Genomic DNA, 25,189 nt, shown 5'->3' with positions numbered 1-25,189 from the left:
CATCATGATTTGGAGGGGGCAGTTTCCTTGCAACTACTATAGTTAGAGGATTGCTACTTCATAATATCTTATTTGGCCACTTTGGCAGTCTATCTGAGACTTGCCCTAATGGACAAGTTTAAGGTCAGCCTAAGCTTGTGCTGTTTGTTAGTCTACAGAAGGTTTCTTCACAGATAGTGTTCCTCATTCAGTGTTATTGTTTATAAAGCGACATTTACTTCCACATAAATTCTATAACTTTAATATAGAACTTTTTTTTAGATCCTGATTTGTCAGCATTCCAGAGGGCTACCAAGGTGTAAACCTTTGTGTTTTTAAGTCCCTGGAATCTTCCTCTTATAAGTAATCTTGTACATCTCACTTCTATAAAAAGAACTACACAGTGTGTCCCCAGTCTTTGAAGGTGAGATGGCACTGATTGGTTCTGAACCCCCACAGCCTCCTCTTGAAGAGTCAGAATGTTATTCTGCCTCCTACACAGCAGACAGGAAGCCTTTCTAGCAAACAGGCTCTTTGTTTGACTCCAGGTATAACAAGGTGTGCTTTTGGGAATTCCCCACAGGGATAGCGTGTCAGTCTTCTTTTTTGATTCTGAAGAAGCAGCTCTCTTGTCTTCCAGAGGAATGTGTCTCTTGGATTTGCAGGTTGCAGTAACAGGAGTCAAAACCCACAAGACATTCCAAAAGAAGAGACAGAAGCAGGGCCCAGAGTGGCTGCAGGACTGCAGGAGACCTTGAGTGAGGACCTAGCCTTTGTTGTGGTCAGGCAGTGGAGGTGTCCAGTAGCAGCAGACTTCTTTGCTGGCTGACGAGTCTTCTTCATCACCTGAATAGGTAGCCTACTCAGTGGCCACTGCCAGAACAGAAGGTGCTCCCTCAGTGGCTTGGCCTGACGTGATAGGGCAGTAGCCTCGCCAACCCTGATGGTCACTGTCCTGCTTATGGGCCTTGGGCCCTTGCTGTGGCCCCCAGGAGAATTGTGTGGATCTGGGAAGCTGCCTGAAGGACCACAGGCGAGATGGGTTGGAGGTGTGTGGAGTCCAGCCTTGCTCATCTTGTGGGCCAGGTTGCCTTCTGATTTTGTAATTCCTTTCTCAACAAATGCCTTATATTATTCATTTTCCATATCACTGAGTTTTTATTTGGCTCTGGGCATGTCATATTTTAAATTTTTTATTTTCCATTTTCTTTGCCAATTCTGTAGACCAGGACTGTTTGAAGAATTAAAGTAGAAAGCATATATAAAGTACCTACAATGCTATCTTGTATTTTTCAGGTCTTACTGAACAGTAGTTTTCTTTTCCATTTTAGTTTTTATAAACAAGTTTCATTTGGAAGACCTATTTAGTTCTGTATTTAATTTTGACCAATTTTAACTTCACTCTTCATCCGTATTCTGATAGTTTTACATTCTTTTGTGCATATTATTATACAACTAATGCAATGAAAATTCAACACATAATTTCATAATGTTCATTTACTTTTAACTCACCATCACCAACATTTCACATTGTTTTGAGAAACTTACAGGTATGGATTTATGATATTTTAAAAAGTATATACTTCGTTTTTACTCTATGAATGTTATTATAAATAAAGTTTCACATGTTTGCTTTATTCGTGTCAAACCAAAGTGTAACTACTAAGAACTTTCTCTTACTGGTCTTTTGTTGAGTACCTACTTGGTGCATAGTCATGGATGATTATTTCAGGTATTACTATGAACCAATGTCCATCTTAAGTCTTCTGATCCATTATCTCTTTACCTTTTCCTGCATTTGGACATGCTGCCTCTACTTTACCACTAATGTATGCAACTTTTACTTTAATACCTTGTTTTTGGTTTTAACCTCTTGAGTAGTTTTTTCATAGGTGTGCATATTTTATTACATTATGTAGATTGTAAAAATACCTGTTGAAGAGATAAGCTTGTTTTTAAATTTTATACCCATGAAGAACTCGATACTGTGGGTGTCTAGTAGGCATTCAACAAATGCTTAATTGTGAGTGAAATGCTTAGTTAAGTTTGATAGCATACATATTTTAATATAAATTAACTATAGTTGATTTCTCACTAAAAGGTACTATAGTTTGCAGCCTTACATTTTTAAAGTTATTGAAATTGTCATTTTTTTAGTAATTTATTTTTTAAAAACAACTTGAATTACAGGTTTTCCACAGTGATATGTATTTTTATAGCTGATTAATGGCAACTGATTTCACTGTGAGTATTTATGTTCAAAAAAATATATGTATATTCAATTTTTAGGACTATTCCTTTGTCCTCTCTGGGGATGTAAGAATTTTTGAGATAATAGTTACTTTCTTTGGTGCCTCTTGGCTGACAGACATTAAGGACTTATTCTTCTTTTCTCCAATTTCTGGGTTCTAAAATGTTTTACACTTGTTATCACCTTAATATGAGATTATAGCTTGATAGAACTTTATGAACTTGATATAACTTGATAGATACTTTAATGTCAGAAAGTTAAGAAATTATCTGTAGAATTTTGTAGTTATTAAATGAATCTGTTGAAACTTGGTTTTGTTTTAATACCTTTATAAGCTAGGGACAATGATTCTTGATAGTATGGTTCCTTTGTGACTTTTCTCAGGGTCAATGATAGATACCATTCATCTAACTTCTGACATAAAGACTTAAACAATGTTAATTTTCTTCTTTTTCTTTCTTAAAAATTTTTGGTACTTTTACTATTTTAGTCTTCTTCGTATCTAATTTTAAGCTGAAGGGAAAGATGAATATGGAGAAACGCCATATGTAATTGATGCTCTTAACAAGAATAAGTTTGGAATAGATAATAGAATTATTTATCTTACAAGATTGTATGAATTTACTATTGTAGATTAATTTTACTAGTTTTGTTGTTGTTTGTGTTTTCTTGTTGTGTTGACAGGGTTGCTTTAGACACTCTTGCTGCATTGCTAAAATCAAGTAAGTTTTTAAATACTAGAAATACTAGATACTATTTTCCTGAGCATTCTATTTACTATGTTAAAGAAACTGGAAATGTAGATTTAGTTTGTAGTTTTAAAGCTGGTTTTTAATATTTAATTTTGAAATTTATTTTATCTTCTAGTGCAGTTGATATATATTACTAATGCCATATGTTTATTGCATTATAATTTTTTCAGTACATTTATGGAATTAAGTACATTGATTTCCTATTTCTAAAGTATTTATATAAACTTGAAGCTATATTAGTAGAGGAAAATAAGTAAATATCATTTAAGTATCTTTTTTTAAAGAGTAAAACTAACACGATAAATATAACTTTTACTATGAGAAGTTCTCTTTATATATGATTTTATCCTAGATTCTTTTATTAGCAATTTGTTTCTACCACAAATTCAAATTGATAACATTTAAAAAGTGACTGTTAATGTAAGTTTACAGTCTAATTAATTCATTTAGAAAATAAATTACTTTATCTTAATAATTAAAGCATTAGAGTAGATGTGCGTTATGATGCTTTTGGAGAATTATCATCTACATTTGCAGCTTTTCCCCCTGTATATTTTTTATTTAGTATCTCTATTTTAAATTTCATATTTGGGGCTCGGGATATAGCCCAGTGGTAGAGCACTTTCCTGGAGTACACAAGGCCCTGGGTTTAATACCCAGTTTGCCCCTGTGCCCCCCAAAATTCCCCCGTTGTTAGTCTCATGAATGATTGGTTGAATAAATTAACATTTGAGTCTTAACATTTAATTTGTTGATGGAGTTCACATTCTCCTTCCTCCTAAGACAGGCACTGGTTCAAAATCTTTCAAGGGTGAGACTTACTTGCCCTTTAATCTGAATTGTTAGAATTGTTTTTTTGAATAGTAGCAAATGATTATTTAAAATCTGATATTTGGTAAAATAATGATTTGTTAAATTTCAGAAATCATCTTGGTATTACACACCTGAGTTCTTACTTAACAATTTTACTCTTAAAATGAAACATGATACTCATCTAGGTTGACTCTGTAGCTTTATTTTCATGTGTGATATGATAAACTTTAGACCAAGATCACATACATGATTAATAATAGTTATTCATAGCCTTGCTTTATTGTCTCTGACTTTGTAATTCAAACTGTATAAAGAGTAAATCTGATTTGAAATGGATTAGAATAGCTGTTTGAAAGTTTATTAAAGCTTACTAGTTTTCCAAATCATTGATAAGTTATTAATTGAGTCAATGAAAACTAAAACTCCCAGAAGTTTCAGATATTTTGTAGAAATCAATTAACCTAAGATGATTGAAGTCTGATTTCTTCAGTTTTAAGTAATAGTCTTCCTTTTATACCCTCTCTTCTTTTTCAAAGAAGAATGCTGGGCAAACATACTTGTTTATCAGGATTAAAAAATAATAACTGACAAGTAGTTTATATTTAATATAGTTTCAAATGATATATGACATTAAATACAATGAACTTATAATAATATGAAATAGTATTTAGTAGCACATTGCATTTATTTCATTTATTTAAATGAACCATTGCATTTTGTAGCAGTTTCACTTATTATTTTTAAAAATTCCTTTTTAATTTTTTTTTGTGGAGTGACAGTCATTTACTTTAAAAGAATAAATTTGACTACCAAAATAAGTGTGGGAGAGTATGAGGTAAATATATAATGATAGTTCAGTTCCATTGTTGAAGCACAAATTTAATAATGGTCAACTTAAATTTTCTTTTACTTAGAGAGAGAAGAAGAAATAGGCTGATAGGGAATTGTGAGCCCTGAACACAAAAAATAAAAATCCCTGTATAATCTGTTTTAATTGTGCTTAGTACAGAATGCAGGTAGCTCTGTTCATTTCCTTTAAGGATCACCTCAGCACCTGTTTGAATTATAACTGTTTCTTATTTTCATGAAAACCATTTGGACTATTGAGAATTCTGACAGAACACATAGTTTGTAATAGTTACAATGGATCATACTGGCTTTTAACAAAATCATATTCACAACTGGTAAGGGCTTATATATTTCAATTGGTGTAACAAAGTGTATATTCATTTAAAATACATGAAATTTTGTTGGTCAAAGCAATTGAACTGATTTTGTAAATAGCCACAGCCTTAGTAAACTAGCTATTTTTGGATACAGTAGCGGTTTTAAAGCTTTCAGATGTTACAGGTTTCTTCCCTTGGTAAGTTTCTTCCTTCTTTAATGGCAGAATATAGTTCAGAAAGGGAATTATGTATGTTTATCTCAGTGTAATATTTGAGCTCATTTGGGAAATAGAGTAATTCTTTCAGGCAACCCAAATCATTATTTTCTTAAAGTCCAGGTGGTGGATCAGTGGTCATTTTGTGGGTGAATTTGAAATTAAGAAGAGTCTAGAGGGCTGGTGATTTAGCTTAGCGTAGAGTTCTTTCCTGGATTGAATACCCAGCACTGCAAAAAAGAAGGGAGAAAAAAGAGATCAGAATTTCTTTGTAATTAAACAACCTCAGATGATTGATATCCAGTCTTATCTTGCAGTCTTTATAATCCACTCACCAAAGTAACACCGGATGGCTCAGTATGTTGCTATGATATAATTTCTTTGCTGCTGTAAAATGCACTGTTTTGGTTAATAATTTTAAATATTAATACTTTAATAAAATTAGCCTGAATTTGTGGATTCATTTCTGTTAATTGTACTCCAATCAAATTGATCATTTACAGAAAATCTTTAGTGAGTAGTTCTCATTATATTTAAAATTTAATGCATTAGAAATACCATTTTCTAATCATGTAATGTTTCTTCCATTTCATTTACTAAAAAGTTGTTTAAGTATTATTAACTAGCATTATTATGGCTTGAATATTTATATAATTGTGGATAATTAGAGCCATTAATTTCAATGGAAACAAAGTTTGTATAGGAATTATATTTAATGGGGTAATTTCATTTGGGAACACCAAGTTTGTGATAGACGTTAATAAAAGTGATAACAGCTTTTAACAAAATAATTTTCATAGCTAGTAAGTTAAAAGCTTGTTCACTTAATTTGGTTTAATGTCAGTATATTCATAAGTTTTAAAATACAGGAAGTTTTTTTGGTTTAAAATGATATAGACCTAATTTTATTAAAGAATTTTCATATTTAGAAATCATTAAATTTGGGTAGGAAATTTTCTGGAAAATGTAATGTTGCCTGGAACTTGTCGTATTTAATTTCTTAGAAAAATATATTTAAACATATAGTTGCCTTTCATCTCAGTATTGAGGTTATACTTTTAATTTGATTCATTCCAGCACTTTCTCTTGTCATTTAAAAAATATTCTTTCTCAATTTTCTTTTGTTAAAGAAACAAATGCCAGGAGAGCTGTAGACAGAGGATATGTCCAAGTGCTTTTAACAATTATGTAGATTGGCATCGCCATGATAATCGGCATAGAAACATGCTCATTCGGAAAGGAATTTTACAGAGCTTAAAAAGTGTTACAAACATCAAGTTGGGAAGAAAAGCATTTATTGATGCCAATGGGATGAAAATTCTGTATAACACTTCACAAGTGAGTTATTTTCTTACCATTACTCTACTTATGTATTAGTGTTATGATTTGGTTCTTAAGAAACAATTTTCAAATACTCAGATATTCATGAGATGTATATATATGTATTTATATTTAAAAAATATCAAAAGCAAAAGGTGCAATCATTTCTCACATGTGAACTCAGACTGAATTTGAGAAAGTGGTCAATGCACATCTCTGCAATGTGAGATTCTCCCCCCCCCTTCAAAGATTAAGGGAACATGTATAAAACCACCTACTGGGTAAGAAAGGATTCCATATAACTACAATTTCTAGAGTGTGCAGTCAACTGTACATAACTCAGCTTGTGTGGATTCTATACAGCTGTTAGGGCAATTCTGTTGTTTGTGAGTATTGTGCTTATTTTCCTGCTGGATAGAGCCTTTTTTGACTAGAGAAGGTACTGAAGAGAAACCTGCAGTGCTAGTTCTGCCAGCCACCTCCAGCATTAAACATTTTTGATGGTATATTCAATGAAATGTTTTCTAGCATCTGTAGAAGTCTCTCAAATATGGGGAGTAAGAATGTTGTAATGCAACCCTCTTGTTTTTAGAAGTTCATAAATATTAAAAAGAAATTTGTCCTTTAGAAAATGCCAGATAGTTGTCTTGGTTGTGATCTCTTGGCTTTTACACATGATAAGCCATCTTTCTACATGATAATAAATGTCCAAACCCATGTTTTATGTTTACCCTTATTATTCTTTAGAGCAATCATATGTACCTGTTTTTACTCTTCCTAATCAAGACAATGATGGATATTTGACATTATGAGGAAGAGTTAGGTGACGATATTATTGGGCTTAATTTTTCATCTGTTTTGCCAGGTCAGATGTGAAAATGTGTATTGAAAATTTTACAGTGTATCAGAGTGCCATCTAAATGTCAGTTGTCCCTAATATTACCATAATATGACATAATTCAAATCCCCTATGCCTTAGTCCTTCTCAAAATAGATTCTCTGACAGCAAATAACTCTTAAATCGATATATTTAGGCTGTTCTTGCATAAACGGAATAACCAACTTATGAGAGGTGCATTTGCATGAAAACAGAATTCTGATAAAGTTTTAGGCAAATGCACGTTTGTTTATATTTCTTTCTTAATATTTTTTCTCCTTTCTTCTCATAAATATTTTTTCCATTTTATTGTCTTGACTTGCTGAATGTCCCCTAAATCACTTATATATAGTACTGTGTTGACTTTCAGTATCAAAAATGGTACATTGTTAAGATGTTTAGGCCTACTAATTTACCCCACATGTTGTTCTTATTTATAGATAGACACTTCTGAACAGTGAAACTGTTTTATAATTATCCTGTGTTGTATTGTTTTTTAAATTAAAAAATTTTAAATTCTATTATACAAGACAGCAGAATGCATTTCATTTCATTGTACACAAATGGAGTACAACTTTTCATTTCTCTGTACACGATTTAGAGTCACACCATTGGTGCAATCATACATGTACATAGGGTAATGATGTCTGTCTCATTCCACCGTCTTCTCCCCTTACCCCGCCTTCCCCTCATTCCCTCTGCCCAATCCAAAGTTCCTCCATTCTTCTCTTAAACCCCCCCCCCACCCCCATTATGTATCAGCATCCACTTATCAGAGAAAACACTTGGCCTTTGGTTTTTTGGGGTTGGCTTATGTGGCTTAGTGTGATGCAATATTGGTTTTTGTGATGTATGTAGAAAATTTTTAAGATATTGATATTCTGAAGTAATGTAAATTGGTTCAGCTATGCACCAAAGACACATTGTCTTTTTCTTTTTTTTAAACAGGAATGTTTGGCAGTCAGGACTCTTGATCCTCTTGTCAACACCTCCAGTCTTATAATGAGGAAGTGTTTCCCCAAAATCGCCTGCCACTCCCAACAATTAAGAGTTCTTTCCATTTCCAGTTGCCAGTTATTCCTGTTACTGGACCTGTGGCACAACTGTACAGTTTACCACCTGAAGGTAGGACCACAGGGTGACTGCTGTCTCCATTGGGGTTGTGTGACTCTTGATAGTCTTTCTTTACTTGTGTTAATTCATTGGCAAAAGAGGGTCTTAGTGAATCTGATAAACCTTTACATACTACTTTAGTTAATAAATATTCCTTTAAATATAAGCAATTGAAGTCTTCTAATTTAGGGAAATAGCATAGAATGTTTTACATATGTGTAAATGTCCATTTCAAGAAACTTTAAACATCACTTAAGAACATTAATTGGTAATTTATATAAATTCTCAAAATATAAGTTGAGAACATTAAACATTTTGATAATTGTGTTTAGGTTAACATTTGTTAGTGAACTTTCTTTTTTTAAGTTAAAAAAATAGAATCCCCCAAATTGTTACAGTTTATGCTCAGTGAAAACTTGCGTACAACTTACCTGGAAGAAAGTGCTATCTCATTTCTTTCAGTGGTTACAACATAAGGATGTAGTATAATTCATCTAACTAGTTTCCTCCCAAAAGATATTTGTTTCCTATATCTCACTTTTTTATATAAATGAGATGCAGACATTTTAAAAGTAACAAGAATTTTGATGTACATTCCCTGGTTTCTATTGTATGATTAAGCTACAATAACTAATGTTATTAGTTTTGGTAATGGTATAAGAGTACCATTGCATCTTTGGAATAGAAAAGGTCTCATATGCTCTAAGCTATATAACATTTCATATTTCACATTTGGAGTATAAACCCAAAGGAAAATACCATATAAAGGAAAATATTTGAAAGTTTTGGATAAAAATTAAAAATATATTTTCTCTCTGAAGCGGAACTGTATTTTCCCTTCTCACTGTCCAAGAAATCATTTTTCATGTTTGCAGTAGGCTTTTCTGAATTCAGTCCCTTAATTTTTCCCGAAGAAGTTCTTCGTTCCCTCTTTTTCTCCAAATGTCAGTTTTTGTTTTTTCATGACTGACTGTTGTCAGGGCACAGGTATTAATAGACCCAGGTTACCATATGCAATATGAATACTTATTTTTTGTTATTTCCAAAAGAATTTGAGACAGTTTGGTACTGTTAAAGTAGCCCAGTAGAACAGGCACTCAAGTAATTATCATAAATATTTTTATAACACATACTCTCTGCATGAAAGTTTATTAAATTAACTCTTGTAATATAAGAACATTGGGAATCAGCATCTTCATATTTTAGATGAGGAAACTAAGATACAAATAATTTATGTAACTACTCAAGATCAAATAGCCTGTAAGTTGGGGAGCCAGGCTTTGAGTTCAGGAAGTTTGTCTCCAGATCCCCTTTGCTGCATTACCCCAGGATAGAATTTTTTCCCCCCTGAAATATCTATCAAGAAGATCGGCACGAAATCCCTGGGAAGTAGACCTCTGTTGTACTAGCTCATCAAAGGATGTTTTTATCATGTCCTATGGTGGTTTCCTCATGTGCGTGTAGAAAAATGGGAATGAAAAAAAAAAATGGAGAGGACAATTTTCTTTTTAAAGAATGGGACTGCTGGACACGGTGGCACATGCCTGTAATCCTAGCAGCTCTGGAGGCTGAGGCAGGAGGATTGTGAGTTCAAAACCAGCCTCAGTGAAAGTGAGGTGCTAAGCAACTCAGCGAGACCCTGTCTCTAAAAAAATACAAAATAGGGCTGGGAATGTGACTCCGTGGTTGAGTAACCCGAGTTCAATCCCTGCTTCCCACCCACCAAAAAAAATTAAAGAATGGGACCTGTGATTTGTATTTTTGCATCATATACCATTGGCCAAAAATCATTCATATGTATGACTGTAACTACTACAATGGAGGCTGGAATTCCTGTTGCAGAGGTTCTGTTACCAAAGAAAGGAGAGGAGAGCAGATTCTAAAGGCATAGTCAATAATCCTTACTATATATCACATTGTAAATCGAAGTCAAAGAGTCTGGGAAAATATCTTTAAACAAATATTTTCTGTATTGTTTATAAGCCCTGACGCATGAGAAGCTTCAAAGTACTCTTTTGCTCTTTTTCCCTTGTCTCCCCTACATCCATGGTCCTTGTTTTTTTTTTTTTTTCCCCACATTCTACTCTCCGAGTTATTCTTTAATTCGTGTTCTTTCTTCATTCCCATTATTGTTATATTGGTTCAGAGGGGTTTTGTCTTCCCCCCATTCATTGGCCTTGCTCCACTCATATGCTCCCTCTCTCACACGTGCCAGAGTGATCATTTGAAAATGCAAGTTGAATTAAACCATCTCCTCTTGAAAGTCTTCAGAGTTTATCTTTAGTAAGTTAAAAAAAAAATCTTAATTATGGTCTACTATATTATATTCTTCATTTTCTCATTCTTATTTGCCTTTTAGTATTTTCCTAATCAGACAGTATATGCTGGTCATACTTGTTATTTTCCAATAACAAGTCATTTATTGTCATTTCTTTTAGTGTTACTATTTTTTCTTCTTAAAAACCATACTCACCCACCCTTATATTTATGTTGAAATATCTTGTATTTACTTCGATTTACTGCTTAAAGTACCACCTGTTCTGTGATGTGATCAATCCTTTGGTTTTAAGCAGTTTGCGGTTAGTTATTGCATCTTTGTTTTCCCATAGAATGTTGGATTTTATGCCTTCAGTAGCATTTTTCTTCTGTATTTATAATTACTTGTTCTCTCTTTCTCCTCTCAAGCCTCATGAGCTCTCTGAGGGTAGGGTTTATATTAACACATCTCTAAAAAAATTTCCAGCATATAGCATAGTACTTGGCACATAGTCATTGAAATAAACCGGAGGATAATTATAAAGGGATGAAGTGAGTCATTGAAATTGATCATAAATAGGAAACAGGATGTTTCATTCAGGAGACTGGATACTAGTTTTTTTTGTTGTTGTTGTTCTTAACTGAGAACATTAATAAACTCATTTATTTTTGTAATTCTTGCCAAATTTAAAAGCACTTTCACATATTATCTCATAGGTTTTTCCGGTAGTTGGTAGAGCCTTAATGACTGTTTCAGTAAGAAATCTTATTTACTTATTTTGTGATTAAAATACTGTATGTATATAACATTCTGCCTTGGATGTGCATGTTGTAGAATGCTTACCTCTGACCTACTTATAGCACATTTTGTATCACAGTGGATGACGTAGTAGATGAAAGTGATGACAACGATGATATTGATTTAGAAGCTGAAAGTGAGATGGAAAATGAAGATGACCTAGATCAAAATTTTAAGGTTAGTAAATATTTTTATTAGTCACCTCTTTAAATTTTATATTTTTGTTGTAAACAAAGGTTTGGGAAATATATATAATGGTAGACCAGTTTGTTTTATCCATATCTTTTTGTCATGGATTATTATGGACACTAAGTATTTGAAAAACTAAGACTGCTTTAAATCCACTGATCTGAAATGGGTTTTAAAGAAACTTTTTTCACCGTCTTTGACCGGAAAGATTTTGAAATCTAAGGAAATCTATGGAAAGATTAAGATCTAATGTTTGAGACTTTTGTGGAAACTTATTACAAAATGCATTACCCTCTGTCAGCAGTCTTTTGGGATATAAAAATGTAGGAAAATAGCCTATAACTGAAGCATTTTTATAAGGATTTGTGTTTACTTTATTGATTCTTAGGTTTTAGTTAATTCCAAAAGATGGAAAGTATTTATGGAATTGAGAAAACGTGAAATTATTGTCATATTACATGAGATGTAGGTAAAATAAGCAGATGGGAGTCAGAATTTTATGGCACCTCTAAAAGCTTAGAAACTGCTTTGTAGAGGGGACTACTATAGCATCTGCAGAAAAATAGTCTCTAATTTTTTAGTTGTTTGGCTTATTGTGTTGTTTGGTTTTCTGGAAAGTGGAGTTTAGACTCCTGCCTGCTTGGACTTTTTCTTTTTAGATCTTGAAATACTGTATTAAAATTGGGGTGCACTAAGTATTCGACTTTCTTGAATTGAAGGTACTGAAAAATTCTATCCTAATAGCAGGTATAGAACCAATTTCATCATGAAATTGGTTTCATTCAATTTCATTATAGAACCAGATATGATCACCAAGGCATGCTTTGGCAAAATTGTCAAATTAGCCAAGTTGGTATCTACAACTGACCTCAAGAAGCAAAATAGTGCAGGCTCTGATGGTCAAGGCATTTGGGGTAACCACATTTTTTACTGTGAACCTGATATAAGTGAAAGAACTATTAGAATCCAAATTAGAATTTAAATTCCCTATTTAAAAATGTTCTTTAGATAATAGGAGCTATATAAAATATAGTCTAGATTCTTTGGAAAGTATTTTGGGGAAGTAAAATTCCCTAGCTTAATACCAAATTTCCCATAATAACCTTTAAAATATTTATTTTTAATAGAAAACTTTCTTACATATTTCACATCTATTAAAAACAAAAAATGTTCAGTATTTTTCACGTGTCAGAGTTCTCATTTCAAATATCTGTTACAATGACTAGAGCTGTAAAGTCAGAGATTGATGAAGGAACAATTTCAATAGGAATTATAACAGTAACTGATTTTGCTGCTGGAAAATTGTAAACATGTACACAGGAGTAACACACTTAAAATATTTTATACTATTTGAGAGTAAGTTACATGTGTCATTTATCATGGTTCTTTATCCATAAATACATCAATATAACCCTACTGTAGTTAATAGCTTCATAAGTTTACAGTGACACATGTCTAATTTGTCATCAGTATTCCATTTTGTCAGTTGTCCTGTCTCCTTAGTCACCTTTAATTTGCATAGGTTTATTTGCATGTGACATTGACATCTTTGAAAAACAGTTGTTGGCTTGCAATTGGGGTGTCAGTGATTGCTAACATTTTCCCTTCTTTACCTTAACACACCAGTTATACTAAAAAATAATAGTAGTATTTACTGAACACTTAACTCCGTGGTAGTCAAAGCTCTTTATCTATATTAACCTTGAAATCCTCATAGCAGTGTAGAAAACCAGAGGCACAGAGATGTTATCATTCAGGCTTCTAAGAGATAGAGCCATGAATCAGAAAGCAGTCTGGTAGAATGCCGACTCTTTAGCACTGCTGTATGCTCTACTAAAATATTACTTTTCTTCAAGGACTACAGAATTTTTGGCTTTTTGAGACTGCTGAACTCTATTAACCTCTTTTTTTTCTTTTCTTTTGTTGCCTTTTATTCTTCTCGGCTGTTAACATTTGAATTTTCCTCATTATTCCTCTTTTAGTCTGATCTCATCACTTCTTTCATGATTCATTTGAACTGCTATATTGTAGTGGGTATAATATTTGTGTTCTTTTGTGGTTGTAATCTCAGACTTTTTTCTTCATCATGATTCCATCTTCTTTGCCCCAGATTTCACAGTCAGAGAGGTTTATAGAAACCTGGGGATTCTAGAAGACATCTTCATATAGGTACAAACTTCAGTACATTCTTTGTTCCTTCCTTAACTTTGGAAAAATTTTAAGGAGTCATAGCAGGTTGGTCTTTTTTTTGATGAGCCTGTCAGTAGCTCTTCTGCTTTTTCTCAGTCACAAAAAGAAAATTTCCTGCTGTTGAGCTCTCGAGTGGTAGTTTTCTTTCCTCACTATGCCTGTTTTGTAGATTTTTATTTTTTATACTAGACAGCTACTATACTATGTAAGTCTCTATTTTAGCAAAATAACATTACATGTTGAATGAGTGTGTTCATAGAAAAACCACCTTTGTAAATTATTTTCTTATTTTGGAATCATTATCTGTCTTGTTAGATGTTAATCAAGAAAATTATTACATTATTGGTTCATAAATGCATAGCAGATGAAATGACATATTCATGTAGTAATATGCAATGATGCTACATTGACTAATACAATATTAATTAAATAAAATTGATGTTTATTATTCATGTCAATGAGAAAAATATCATTCATTATTATGCAAATAACTGCTAAATCCCTGATATGAAATAATAAGAAATGCACAGTATATTTTTCCTTTTAAGTTACTAGTTAAGCATGTATACATATAGTCAGATATGTGTATATAAAGATTGAAATGTAATTTATTTTAATGCTAATATGTAATTTACTCTGTTAATAAGATAAATAGAAAATTAAAAATAGTATGAACTGAGAAGTAATAAGTGGTCATGTTATCTCTCTCTTTAGCCATCTATTAAGGTAATGTTGATTTTGTATTTGTGTGGGGTTAGTTGTTGAGGATCTTGTTTCTCCCTTGAAAAACAGTGACTAGTGACATTGACTTTTTCTAAGGGAGCTTTGTTTGCCATGGAATTTGAAAGTGGGTGATAATTCTTAGTCTATATTGAGGCAGTATATCTTACTGTCTAGCAGTATATGGTATTTGTTTTCAGATCACTTTGACACGTTTTGCACACGTGTGCTTCCTCTTTTTGCAAGATTGTGTATTAGGGTTCTCTAGAGGAACAGAATCAACAGGAGGTATGTTTATAAAAAGGGGATTTATTAGATTGGCTTACAGGACCAGAAGCTGGATAGTCCACAATGTCTGTCTGCAGGCAAGAGAACTGTAAGAACCAGTAGCTGTGCAATCCAAGAGGCAGAATCCCCAGAACAAGAAGCATCAACAGTGCTACCCTAGTCTGAGACCCAAGTCTTCTGGAAATTATGTGGAGAATCACTGGCAGAGTCCACTTTGGAAGAGTGAAGAAGCAAGAGTTCGATATCCTTAGACGATTGAAGCAGCAATCAGGAACTCATTCAAGAAGAGTTGAGCTTGCATCTGCATCTGCATCTGCTTCCTTGTTCTTCCAACTTTTATTCCATCCAAGCCATCATCCTATTGAGTGATGCTGCCCACCCTTAGGGAGGGTCTCCACTTTAGTTCACTATGCCACATTCCAGTCATTCCTAGACATGCCCTCATTAACACACCCAGAAGTCACTTAATCATCAGCATCTCTTAATCCAATCGAGTTGACAATCCAAATTAATCATTACAATGTGTAACTTTTAGCAATCTCCTAACTTTTCTTAATGTCATTTTCCTTCTCAGTTAAATGGAGTTAATGATACTACTTCACAGTGTTTTTAGAGATGTAGATTAAATTATATAATATGTGCAAAATACTTAGCATAGGGCTTCATGTATTTTCAGTGTTTAATAAATGTTAGCTGTTTTGATTATCACCACCTTCATTGTATATACCTGTTTTTCAATTTTGTTTTGCTAAGTTTTATTGACCTTAGTAAATCCAACATGATGGCAGTTGAGGAGATTGAGGAGAGCATACTTAGTCTTGGTCTTGACACAGGTATTTTTGTCTTGAGAAGTCCAAGTATCCAGTTACATTAGTATAAACATGACTAAAATGAAGCAAAATCCAACAGTCAAAAAACAATAAGCAAATTTGAATTCGAGGTAAAGTCAGTACAGTGGTATTTTAATTACATGTAATTAATAATTTGTGACATTTAAATCTAAAGTGTATCCTGTAAATTTTGTGTTGTTTTAAAAACTGTTGACATGCTGTTTTTATTATTTCAGAATGATGATATTGAAACAGATATCAACAAACTAAAACCCCAGCAAGTACCAGGACGAACAATAGAAGAACTAAAAATGTATGAACACCTCTTCCCTGAACTCGTTGATGATTTTCAGGTATTAAACAGAGAAAATTTGAATCTTAACTAATTTAACAAATTTTTTTTTCTCTTTCTCAGGCCTATAATCACTGTTTTTCATTTACAAAAAATGGAAATAGTATTGCTTTTCTGAGTGACATTGGATTATTATGTTAACATTCCATGCTGCAAAATTGCTTATCTTCAAAACGAGGGGAGATGGACTCTAGCTTTTTAATTTTTTTCTCATTTTGGTGCATCACTTTTTTTTTTTTTTTTTTTTTTTTTGGTACCAGATATTGAACCCAGGGGTGCTTAACCATTGAGCCACATCCCCAGTCTTTTTCTTTTTTTATTTTGAAACAGGGTCTCGCAAAGTTGCTTAGGGTCTTGATAAATTGCTGAGGCTGGCTTTGAACTTGAAATCCTCCTTCCTCACCATCCTGAGCCACTGGGATTATAGGTGTGAGCTGGTGCATCACTTTTTTTTTTTTTTTTTTTTTAAAGAATTCACTTTGCGTATTTTTTATTTTATTATTTTTTTTATAGTTGTTTATGGACAGATGTCCTTATTTTGTTTGTTTTTATGTGGTGCTAAGGAGTGAACCTAGTGCCTCACACATGCTAAGCAAGTGCTCTGCCACTGAGCTATAGCCCCAGCCCTAGTGTATCACTTTTAATTGATAAAATTTTTTATTCTTTGCCATATATTTTTAAAAATTACATCATAAAATATCATTACGATTTTCTTTGCATCAGTTCAGGTAACAGAAGGTGAAAACTAAGCAAGTGAATAAAGATACAATCTCTGTTTGTTATTATTCCTCTGGTAGTTCACTGTTTAACAGTAGCTGGGGCAGAGAGGAAGAGGGAGGACAATTTGAGGTCTTTAAATATAAGTTGATTCATAGGAAGAATGACTACTTTTTAACATTTCTTATCCCCATTTACTGAAATAGTTATTGAGCTTGGATTACATAGCAAATTGATTGAATTGTTGGCAATTAATAGATCTAGTTTCTTATTCTCCCCTGTTGCTGACTTGTGGTTCCTTGGATAAGTGTTTGAAACTGCTCAGGATCTTAAAATATGTTTGAACCAGATCATCGCTAAGATTTAATTAGCCCTTGATATAAACTTTTTTGCTCCCTGAATTCTATACACTTAATTCCCAGTTGCTTAAAGAAGCCTTAATGTGAGGTTATATGTGAGAAATTAAAAAAAAAAGAACAAGAAATATTTGCCAGGTACTATTTGCATTTCATTGCTCTAAATTTCTAATTGCTCAGGTTTCTCTTTGGGAAAGAACTTAGGAGCCTTGGGTATAGTAAAAGGTGAGGCACTATACCCCTCTCCCCTTGGCCCTGGTGTCTGGGATTCCCTGTAGATTTGAAGTGCATTGGAAGCTACTTTGAAATTGGGAGTAATAGAAGGAGGAAAGGAATCAGGGAGAAGGTAGATCCACCCCAACCCATGCAAAGGAATGAAGAAAAGAAAAGAAAAAGAGAAAAGGAGGCAGGAAGATGCATTTGGGAAAGGATATGGAATAGTTTTCTTCCATTCAACCTATAGCAATTTGGCTGCTCTTTTAAAGATGTTCATGTCCACTAACAACCGCTTTAAAGTAAAACTCCAGAGATAACAAATACTGCTAAGTCAAAGCACAAAATTACTGTTTGAGGGATTTGGGAGGGCATTGATTACTGTGTAAAGAAATCACATATCTTTTTCTCTATGTGTATATAATGTGATCACAAGTTGATATGGGAATATAGAAGGATAATTTTATAATAGGTGTCAAGACCAGAATTTTGGTTTTCATTCTTTCACAAGGCATTTCTTTCTTTTAGATCAGGCTGCATGTCTACCTTTAGATTCCCTGTTTCCTAATAATTTGTCACCCAGAATAGGCTAGTCTTGAAGGTATCCAGCATGGCACCTTGTGACCAGCTGGCTACCCTTAGTTTTCCTGCTCTTAGAGCAAGTATTCACTTTTAGGCTGACTAGATGTGACTGGGGTCATATTGTAAAGACAGGTCTAAGTATAAGAACTCTGGAAAGTCTTCTAAGTTACTTCAGGTGAATAGTTCAGGTAGTATACATTTAATAACGCACACATTTTCCCAGTAAATTTTATATAAAATAGTTAAAACAATTTTTGTCATGTATGAGAAATAGCACATTGTCTTATATTGGCATAATTGGAATATTATTTCTAAAGTAGTTGTGTTAGCATTTGAGTATCTTTCTCATTTTAAAGTTTCAGAGGAATGTACTCTTCCAGTATATTCATCTTTAGTTTTTGAAGTATATATTTGAATAATAGACAGCAATATTTAAGGGATGTGCTGCCAAGTATTATAAAGATTGGTTGACTCCAGAGAGGAAGCATTTGAAAGAATTTTATTCAGCCATCATTGTATCAGTTTCTGGCAGATCATAAGATATTAAACATAAACAGAATGAATTTGAATTATGACTTTTCCTACTCTAATTTGCCCATTGCTTTCAACATCAACCATTGAAGCTTAAAATGACCTGGTTTGAATTCTGAGCACCACCCACTTTATTTCTAGATGTTTAAGTCCACTATGCAATGGCTAGATGAATGCCATTTGAAGGCAGCACATGTTATTATTAAAGTTAATTATCAACAGACTTTGAGGTGACCTTTCTATCCTTTTAAAGCTATGGTTATTTTCTTTCTTCTTTTTTAAGATTTATTTTTTAGATGTTGATAGACTTTTATTTTATTCATTTATTTGTATGTCGTGCTGAGAATCAAACCCAGTGCCTCACCCAAGCTAGGCAAGCACTCTACCACTGAGCCACAACCCCAGTCCTTAGTCTATACTGTTTGAAGTGTATATTTAAATAATAGGCAGTAACATTTAAGGAATTAGGTTGACAATTATAATTTTATTTGCTTTTGTTTCTTCATGGCAGAATATTGAAAATATCAAAATTCCATATTTTCACTGCAGAATTTTTAAATTCATGTATGGTAACATGATGACATTAATCATATAAGTTGCTTTTATATTTTATTTTCTCTCCCCCCCTTTTAAATTTGGTTTTAAACTTTTCCCATGAAAATTATTCATGGGAAAAGTTTAAAGAGTCAGATTGTTTCCCACAGGTAATCCTTTTCCATTGTGCTAGTTCCTATAATCACTTTTAGAATTTTTAAAATAACCCTTGTCTCTAAATATGTTTTTAATGTTTTTCATATGTTGATTTTTTTCTGCTTTTATTCATTGGTCTTTTTTTTTTTTTCTTTTTTTATATTATCACCTTAAGATAGGTATTCAGTGACTTTTAGGCTTTCTTCTTTTCATATATGTCATAAATATATACACATATATTTGTTATAAATTTCTAATTATTGTTCTGACAGCATCTCATAAACATTCATTTGTAAGCACTCTCCCACTGAGCTATATCCCCAGCCCTCATTTTCTTTGTTTTGAAACCTGATTTTCATTATTTTTTTCTTCTTTGATTCACTGGTAATTTTGAAGTTAACTGTTTTAAAATTTTATTTTTTATTTGTTCTTTTAAATTATACATGGCAGTAGAATCCAATTTTGTCATAATTTATCATTTTTCTTGATTACTAGCATATTATAGTAGAGTAACAGAACACAGAATACTCAAATCTTCTAAAACCTTTGCGTTTCAAAGGCTTTTGATTTGTTCATGTTTGTTACTATTTTTAGATGGTTAGAAAGAATTGTTTTACAGTTGTTAAGCACACTTGTATATTTAGTTATTAGGACAGGATTATTAATTATGTTGGTAAGTTCCTTTCTATCCTTATGGATTTTTGTCCTTATTCTGTCAGTTACTATGAAAAGTCTGTTAGAAGTTTCTCATAGTGATTGTGAATGTATTTTTCTTTGCAGAGTTGTCTGTTTTGTTGTATATATTTTGAGGCTTATTGTATATGAATGTAAATGAGTTTTCTTTCCTTTGGAATGAATTTCTTATGAAGTTACTTTATTTGTTAGACTTTTAAGAGAAGAAGATTTTATTTAATTAACTTTAGTTATTTGCCTCAGACCTTTTTTTAAAAATTTTAAAAAATTTGTTCTAATTGGTTATATATGACAGTAGAATGCATTTTGACACGTTGTACACAAATGGAGCACAGCCTCTCATTCCTCTGGCTGTACATGGTGCTGAGTCACACCAGTAGTGTAATTATACATCTGTATAGGGTAATGATATCTATCCATTTCTACTGTCCTTCACATCCTCCCTGCCTCACCCCTCCCTTCACTCCCTTCTGTATAATCCAAAGTTCCTTCATTCTTCCTACCCACTACCCACTAGGGATCAGAATCCACCTATCAGATAAAACATTTGACCTTTGGTTTTTTGGGCTTGGCCTATTTCACTTAGCATGATATTTTCAAACTACATCTATTTACCTGCAAATGCCATAATTTCATTCTTCTTTAAGGCTGAGTAATATTTTATTATGTATATGTACCACATTTTATTTATCCATTCATCTGTTGAGGGGCATCTGTGTTGGTGCCATAGTTTAGCTTTTGTGAATTGAGCAGCTATGAACATTGATATGACTGTATCACTGTAGTATGCTGATTTTAAGTCCTTTGGGTATAAACTGAGGAGTGGGATAGCTGGGTCAAATGCTGGTTCCATTCCAAGTTTTCTGAGAAATCTTCCTATTGCTTTCCATAGTGGTTGCACCAATCTGTAGTCCTACCAGCAATGTATGAGTGTACCTTTTCCCCCACATCCTTGCCAACACTTCTTATTGCTTGTATTCTTGATAATTGCCATTCTGTCTGGAGTGAGGTGAAATCTTACAATAGTTTTGATTTGCATTTCTCTAGTTGCAAAAGATGATGAAAAAAAATTTTTTTTTTTTTGAAAAATTTTTCATATGTTTTTGGATTGATTGTATTTCTTCTGCGAAGTGTCTGTTCAGTTCCTTAGCTCATATACTGATTGGGTTATTTGTTTTTTTGGTGTTAAGTTTTTTGAGTTCATGTATCTCTAGAAATTTGTTGATGTCTTTATGATTTTCTATTTTATTGGAGTATATATTTTCAAAATAGTTCTAATTATCTTCTGTATTTTAGTAGTGTCTATTGTAATATTTCCTTTTTCATCACAAATTTTAGTAATTTGAGTTTTTCTCTTCATTTGTGTGGCTAAGGGCTTATCAATTTTATTGATTTTTTTCAAAGAATCAACTTTTTTGTCAATTTTTTCAATTTTTTGTATATTTCATTGATTTCAACTCTGATTTTAATTATTTCCTGTCTTCTATAACTGCTTTGTTCTTCTTTTTCTAGGGCTTTGAGATGTAATGTTAGGTCATTTATTTGTAGACTTTTTATTCTTTTAATGTATGAGCTCAATGCACTGAATTTTCCTCTTAGCACTGCCAGTTTCCCAGAGATTTTGACATGATGTATGGGTGTTCTCATTTACCTCTAAGTATTTTTTTTATCTCCTCCCCAATTTCTTCTTTTAGCCATTCATCTTTCAGTAGTGGGCTGTTTGTCTCTAGGTATTGGAGTAGCTTCTATTTTTTATTTTATCATTGATTTCTAGTTTCATTCCCTTATGATCTGATAGAATGCAGGGTAGTCTTTCTATTTTTTTGTATTTGCTGAGACTTGCTTTGTGGTATAACGTATGGTCTATTTTAGAGAAGGATCCATGTGTTGTTGAGAAAGTGTATTCACTCAATGATGGATGTAATACCATATATTCCCTGTGTCTAAATCATTGATTGTATTATTTAATTCTGTAGTTTCTTTGTTAAGTTTTTGTTTGGAAGATGTATCCAGTGGTGAGAAAGTTGTGTTAAAGTCACCTGTAGTATTGTGTTGTGGTCTATTTAATTCTTGAAATCAAGAAGGGTTTGTTTGATGAATATCGATGCTTCATTGTTTAGGACATAGATATTTACAATTGTTATGCCTTGTTGATGTATGATTTCCTTAAGTAGTATGAAAAGTTCTTCTTTATCCCTTCTGACTTTGATTTGACATTCACTTTATCTGATATGAAAATGGAGATTCCTGCTTGTTTACAGAGTTCATGTGAGTAATATGTTTTTCCCAACTTTTCACCTTCAGTTTGTGGATGTCTTTTCCTAGGAGGTAAGTCTCTTGAAGACAGCATATTGGTGAGTCTTTTTTTAAAATCCAGTCTGTCAGTCTGTGTCTTTTGATTGATGAGTTTAGGCTGTTAACATTCAGGGTTATTATTGAGGTTTGATTTGTATTTCTGGTCATTTTGGTTTATTTTTGGTTTTTAACTTGACTTAGTTTCTCCTTTGATTGACTTTTTCATTTAGTGTAGTTCTTCCCTTTGCTGGTTTTCATTGTATTTTTTTTTTTTTTTCATTTCCTCTTCATGGAATATGTTGCTGAGAATGTTCTATAGTGCAGGCTTTCTTTATTTTATCTTCAAATCTGAAGTTTAATTTTGCTGGATATAAAATTCTTGGTTGACATCTATTGCCTTTCAGAGCTTAAAATAGGTTATTCCAGATATTGAGGGTCTGACATTGAGGGTCTGGACTGAGAAATCAACTGAGATTCAAATTTGTTTTCCCCTATTTGTAATATGATTTTTTTCTCTCACAGCTTTGAAATTCTATCTTTATTCTGTATGTTAGTTATTCTCATTATAATGTGCCTTGGTGTGGGTTTGCTGTAATTTTGTACATTTGTGGTCCCATAATCCTTTGGTAGTTGATTTTCCATTTCATTCTTTAGATTTGGGACGTTTTCTGGTATTATGTCATTGAAAAGATTGTGCATTCCTTTGGTATGTATCTCCATGCCTTTGTCTATTCTGACAAATCTAAAATTTGGTCTTTTCATGTTATCTTATATTTATTGGAAGTTCTGTTCATGGTTTCTTATCACCTACTCGGTGTGGTCGACTTTATTTTCAACAGTATATATTTTGTTTTCTTAAAATTGGTCTAGTCTGTTGGTGATACTTTCCACTGAATTTTAAATTTGGTTTATTGCTTCCTTCATTTCGTGGATTTCCCTTTGATTTCTTTTTTATAATATGCATCTTTATTGAAGTGGTCTTTTACTTCCTGTATTTTCTCTCCAATACCATCCTTTATTTTGAAGATCAATCTCTTTTCTAAACTTGTTTGACATTTCTTTTATTGTGTTGTCTATGGATTCTATTGTTGGAACATCTTGGTTTGTTTGAGGTGCTTTGTTTTCTTGTTTTTTCTTGTTGTTTGTCTCTTCTCATTTAGTGGTGTGGATCGGAGACAGTACAGATTCTACCCTGTAGTCTTATAGTGTCCTGGAAGACTTCCAGTACTTCACCTTTAAGAGGGAGACTAATATTAACAGCACTCTATTCAAACAGTATACCTTAAACCAAGTGGCTCCTATTAAGGTGTTTATAGTTTTGTCACAATAAAGAGAAATGAGTTGTTTATTGTCTACAATATCAACTGTAAGTTTGCTAAAAGGGTTTACTGTTTGAAATGATGGACAGTGAGGGAACAGAAGTAGTGTAAGATGTGATGTTTATGAGGGAGGAGAGACGATAGAAGTAAAAATTTATAGTAAGAGGGGGGGTTTCAAGATGGTGGAGTAGAGGGTGGCTGCATTTCATGTTGCTCCAGGACTCAGGATTCAAAAGAGGAGATATTGAGAGACTTGGGACCAACTCAAAGCCGCCGGGTGAGTCTCTCCCGTTGGGGAGGCATCCCGGATGGGGCAGTAGTCCCGGAACGCAGGGAACTTTGTGAAGTAGAGTTGCCCGGCGAGACACCCCTCCCCCCGCTGGAGCAGTGAACACAGACAACTGGGAGCTTTGTAGAGGAGGCCGCTCAGCACAACGCTTGGTTTCGAAGCAACCTGACGGGGCTCCGGCAGCTGCCCAGAGGAAGAGCTGGGCGGCGAGCTGTTTGGACTCAGAGCAACCTCCTGAACAATGGAGGTGGGGCTGCCCTGAGGAGGAGGAGGTGCGCAGTGAGTTGCTTGGTCTTGAAGCGACCACACAGAACACCGGGTGGCTGCCTGGAGGAAGAGGCATGTGGCGGGTTGCTGGGGCTCGGAGCATCTGTACGAGGCTCCAGGTGGCTGCTCAGAGGAGGGGCCGCATAGCCAGGCGATTAGGTGCAAAAACACGGTCCTGGGACCTAGGCGGCTTCTCGGTGGAAGAGCTGCACAGAGACAAGCTGAGGAGTGGTGCGAAGGTTCCAGGACTGCGGGCAGCTTCTCTGAGGAGGGGCAGGCTAAGGAGACTCAACTGCGAAGGGCAAGGATCCCAGGCCCATGAGGTAGGTCCGGGCCCCTGGGAACGTTGCCTAGGAACACTACCCTGCCCAGGCGGTAGTTGTGGATTAAGGGGAACCTCCAGGAGGGGAACTGACCAGTGAGACCTCCCCACCGGGTGAGTCTTCCCTGCCAGGTGAGGTTTTCCCACAAGGACGGTAAAACCAGAGACACAGGCACAAACAGGCCTTGCCTCAGCCCGCAGCCTAGTTCCCCTTTGGTTGACCATTGGTCAACAAGTGGAGGCACCTCTGCCCACTAGCAGGGAATATACCTCACCTGAAGGCCACCATCCCTAGAGAGGCAGCCTCCTTGTGGAGCACCGCATTATCAAGTTCCTCCAAGTCTTCAGGCTACTGAAGGCTAAGAGGGGATATACTAGAAATCTTCAGGGACATTATAAGTCAATAGAGGAAATCTGCAACATCTCAGCAGTCCACTGATACCTGAACAATATGAGAAAACAAGGGAAGAAAATGCCTCAAACAAATCTAGATGTTCCATCAATAAAATCCAATGACAGCATGGCAGAAGAAATGTCAGAAAGGGAGTTCAGAATGTACATAATTAACATGATAAGGGAAGCAAATGGTGAAATGAAAGAGCAAATGCAGGCATTGAATGATCACACCAATCAACAGTTAAAAGAGCAAATACAGGAAGCAAAAGATCTTTTCAATAAAGAGAGATATTGAAAAAAAAACAAACAGAAATCCTTGAAATGAAGGAAACAATAAACCAAATTAAGAACTCCATAGAAAGCATAACCAATAGGATAGAACACCTGGAAGACAGAACCTCAGATATTG

General features: G+C 33.9%; 1 protein-coding gene across 1 annotated transcript in view; it reads left to right on the top strand.

The window, feature by feature from the left end:
• Positions 1 to 25,189, top strand: part of Agtpbp1 (ATP/GTP binding carboxypeptidase 1) — a 172,887-nt gene that overhangs the window by 64,246 nt on the left and 83,452 nt on the right. Inside the window, 7 exon segments of the mRNA XM_047524892.1 lie at positions 2,915 to 2,952; positions 6,307 to 6,357; positions 6,360 to 6,514; positions 8,322 to 8,391; positions 8,394 to 8,498; positions 11,621 to 11,718; positions 15,995 to 16,111. Coding sequence (XP_047380848.1) covers positions 2,915 to 2,952; positions 6,307 to 6,357; positions 6,360 to 6,514; positions 8,322 to 8,391; positions 8,394 to 8,498; positions 11,621 to 11,718; positions 15,995 to 16,111 — 634 coding nt within the window.

The sequence above is a fragment of the Sciurus carolinensis genome, chromosome 14 (assembly GCF_902686445.1).
Source record: "Sciurus carolinensis chromosome 14, mSciCar1.2, whole genome shotgun sequence".
NCBI lineage: Eukaryota > Metazoa > Chordata > Mammalia > Rodentia > Sciuridae > Sciurus > Sciurus carolinensis.
This window is presented reverse-complemented; position numbering and strand designations above follow the sequence as displayed.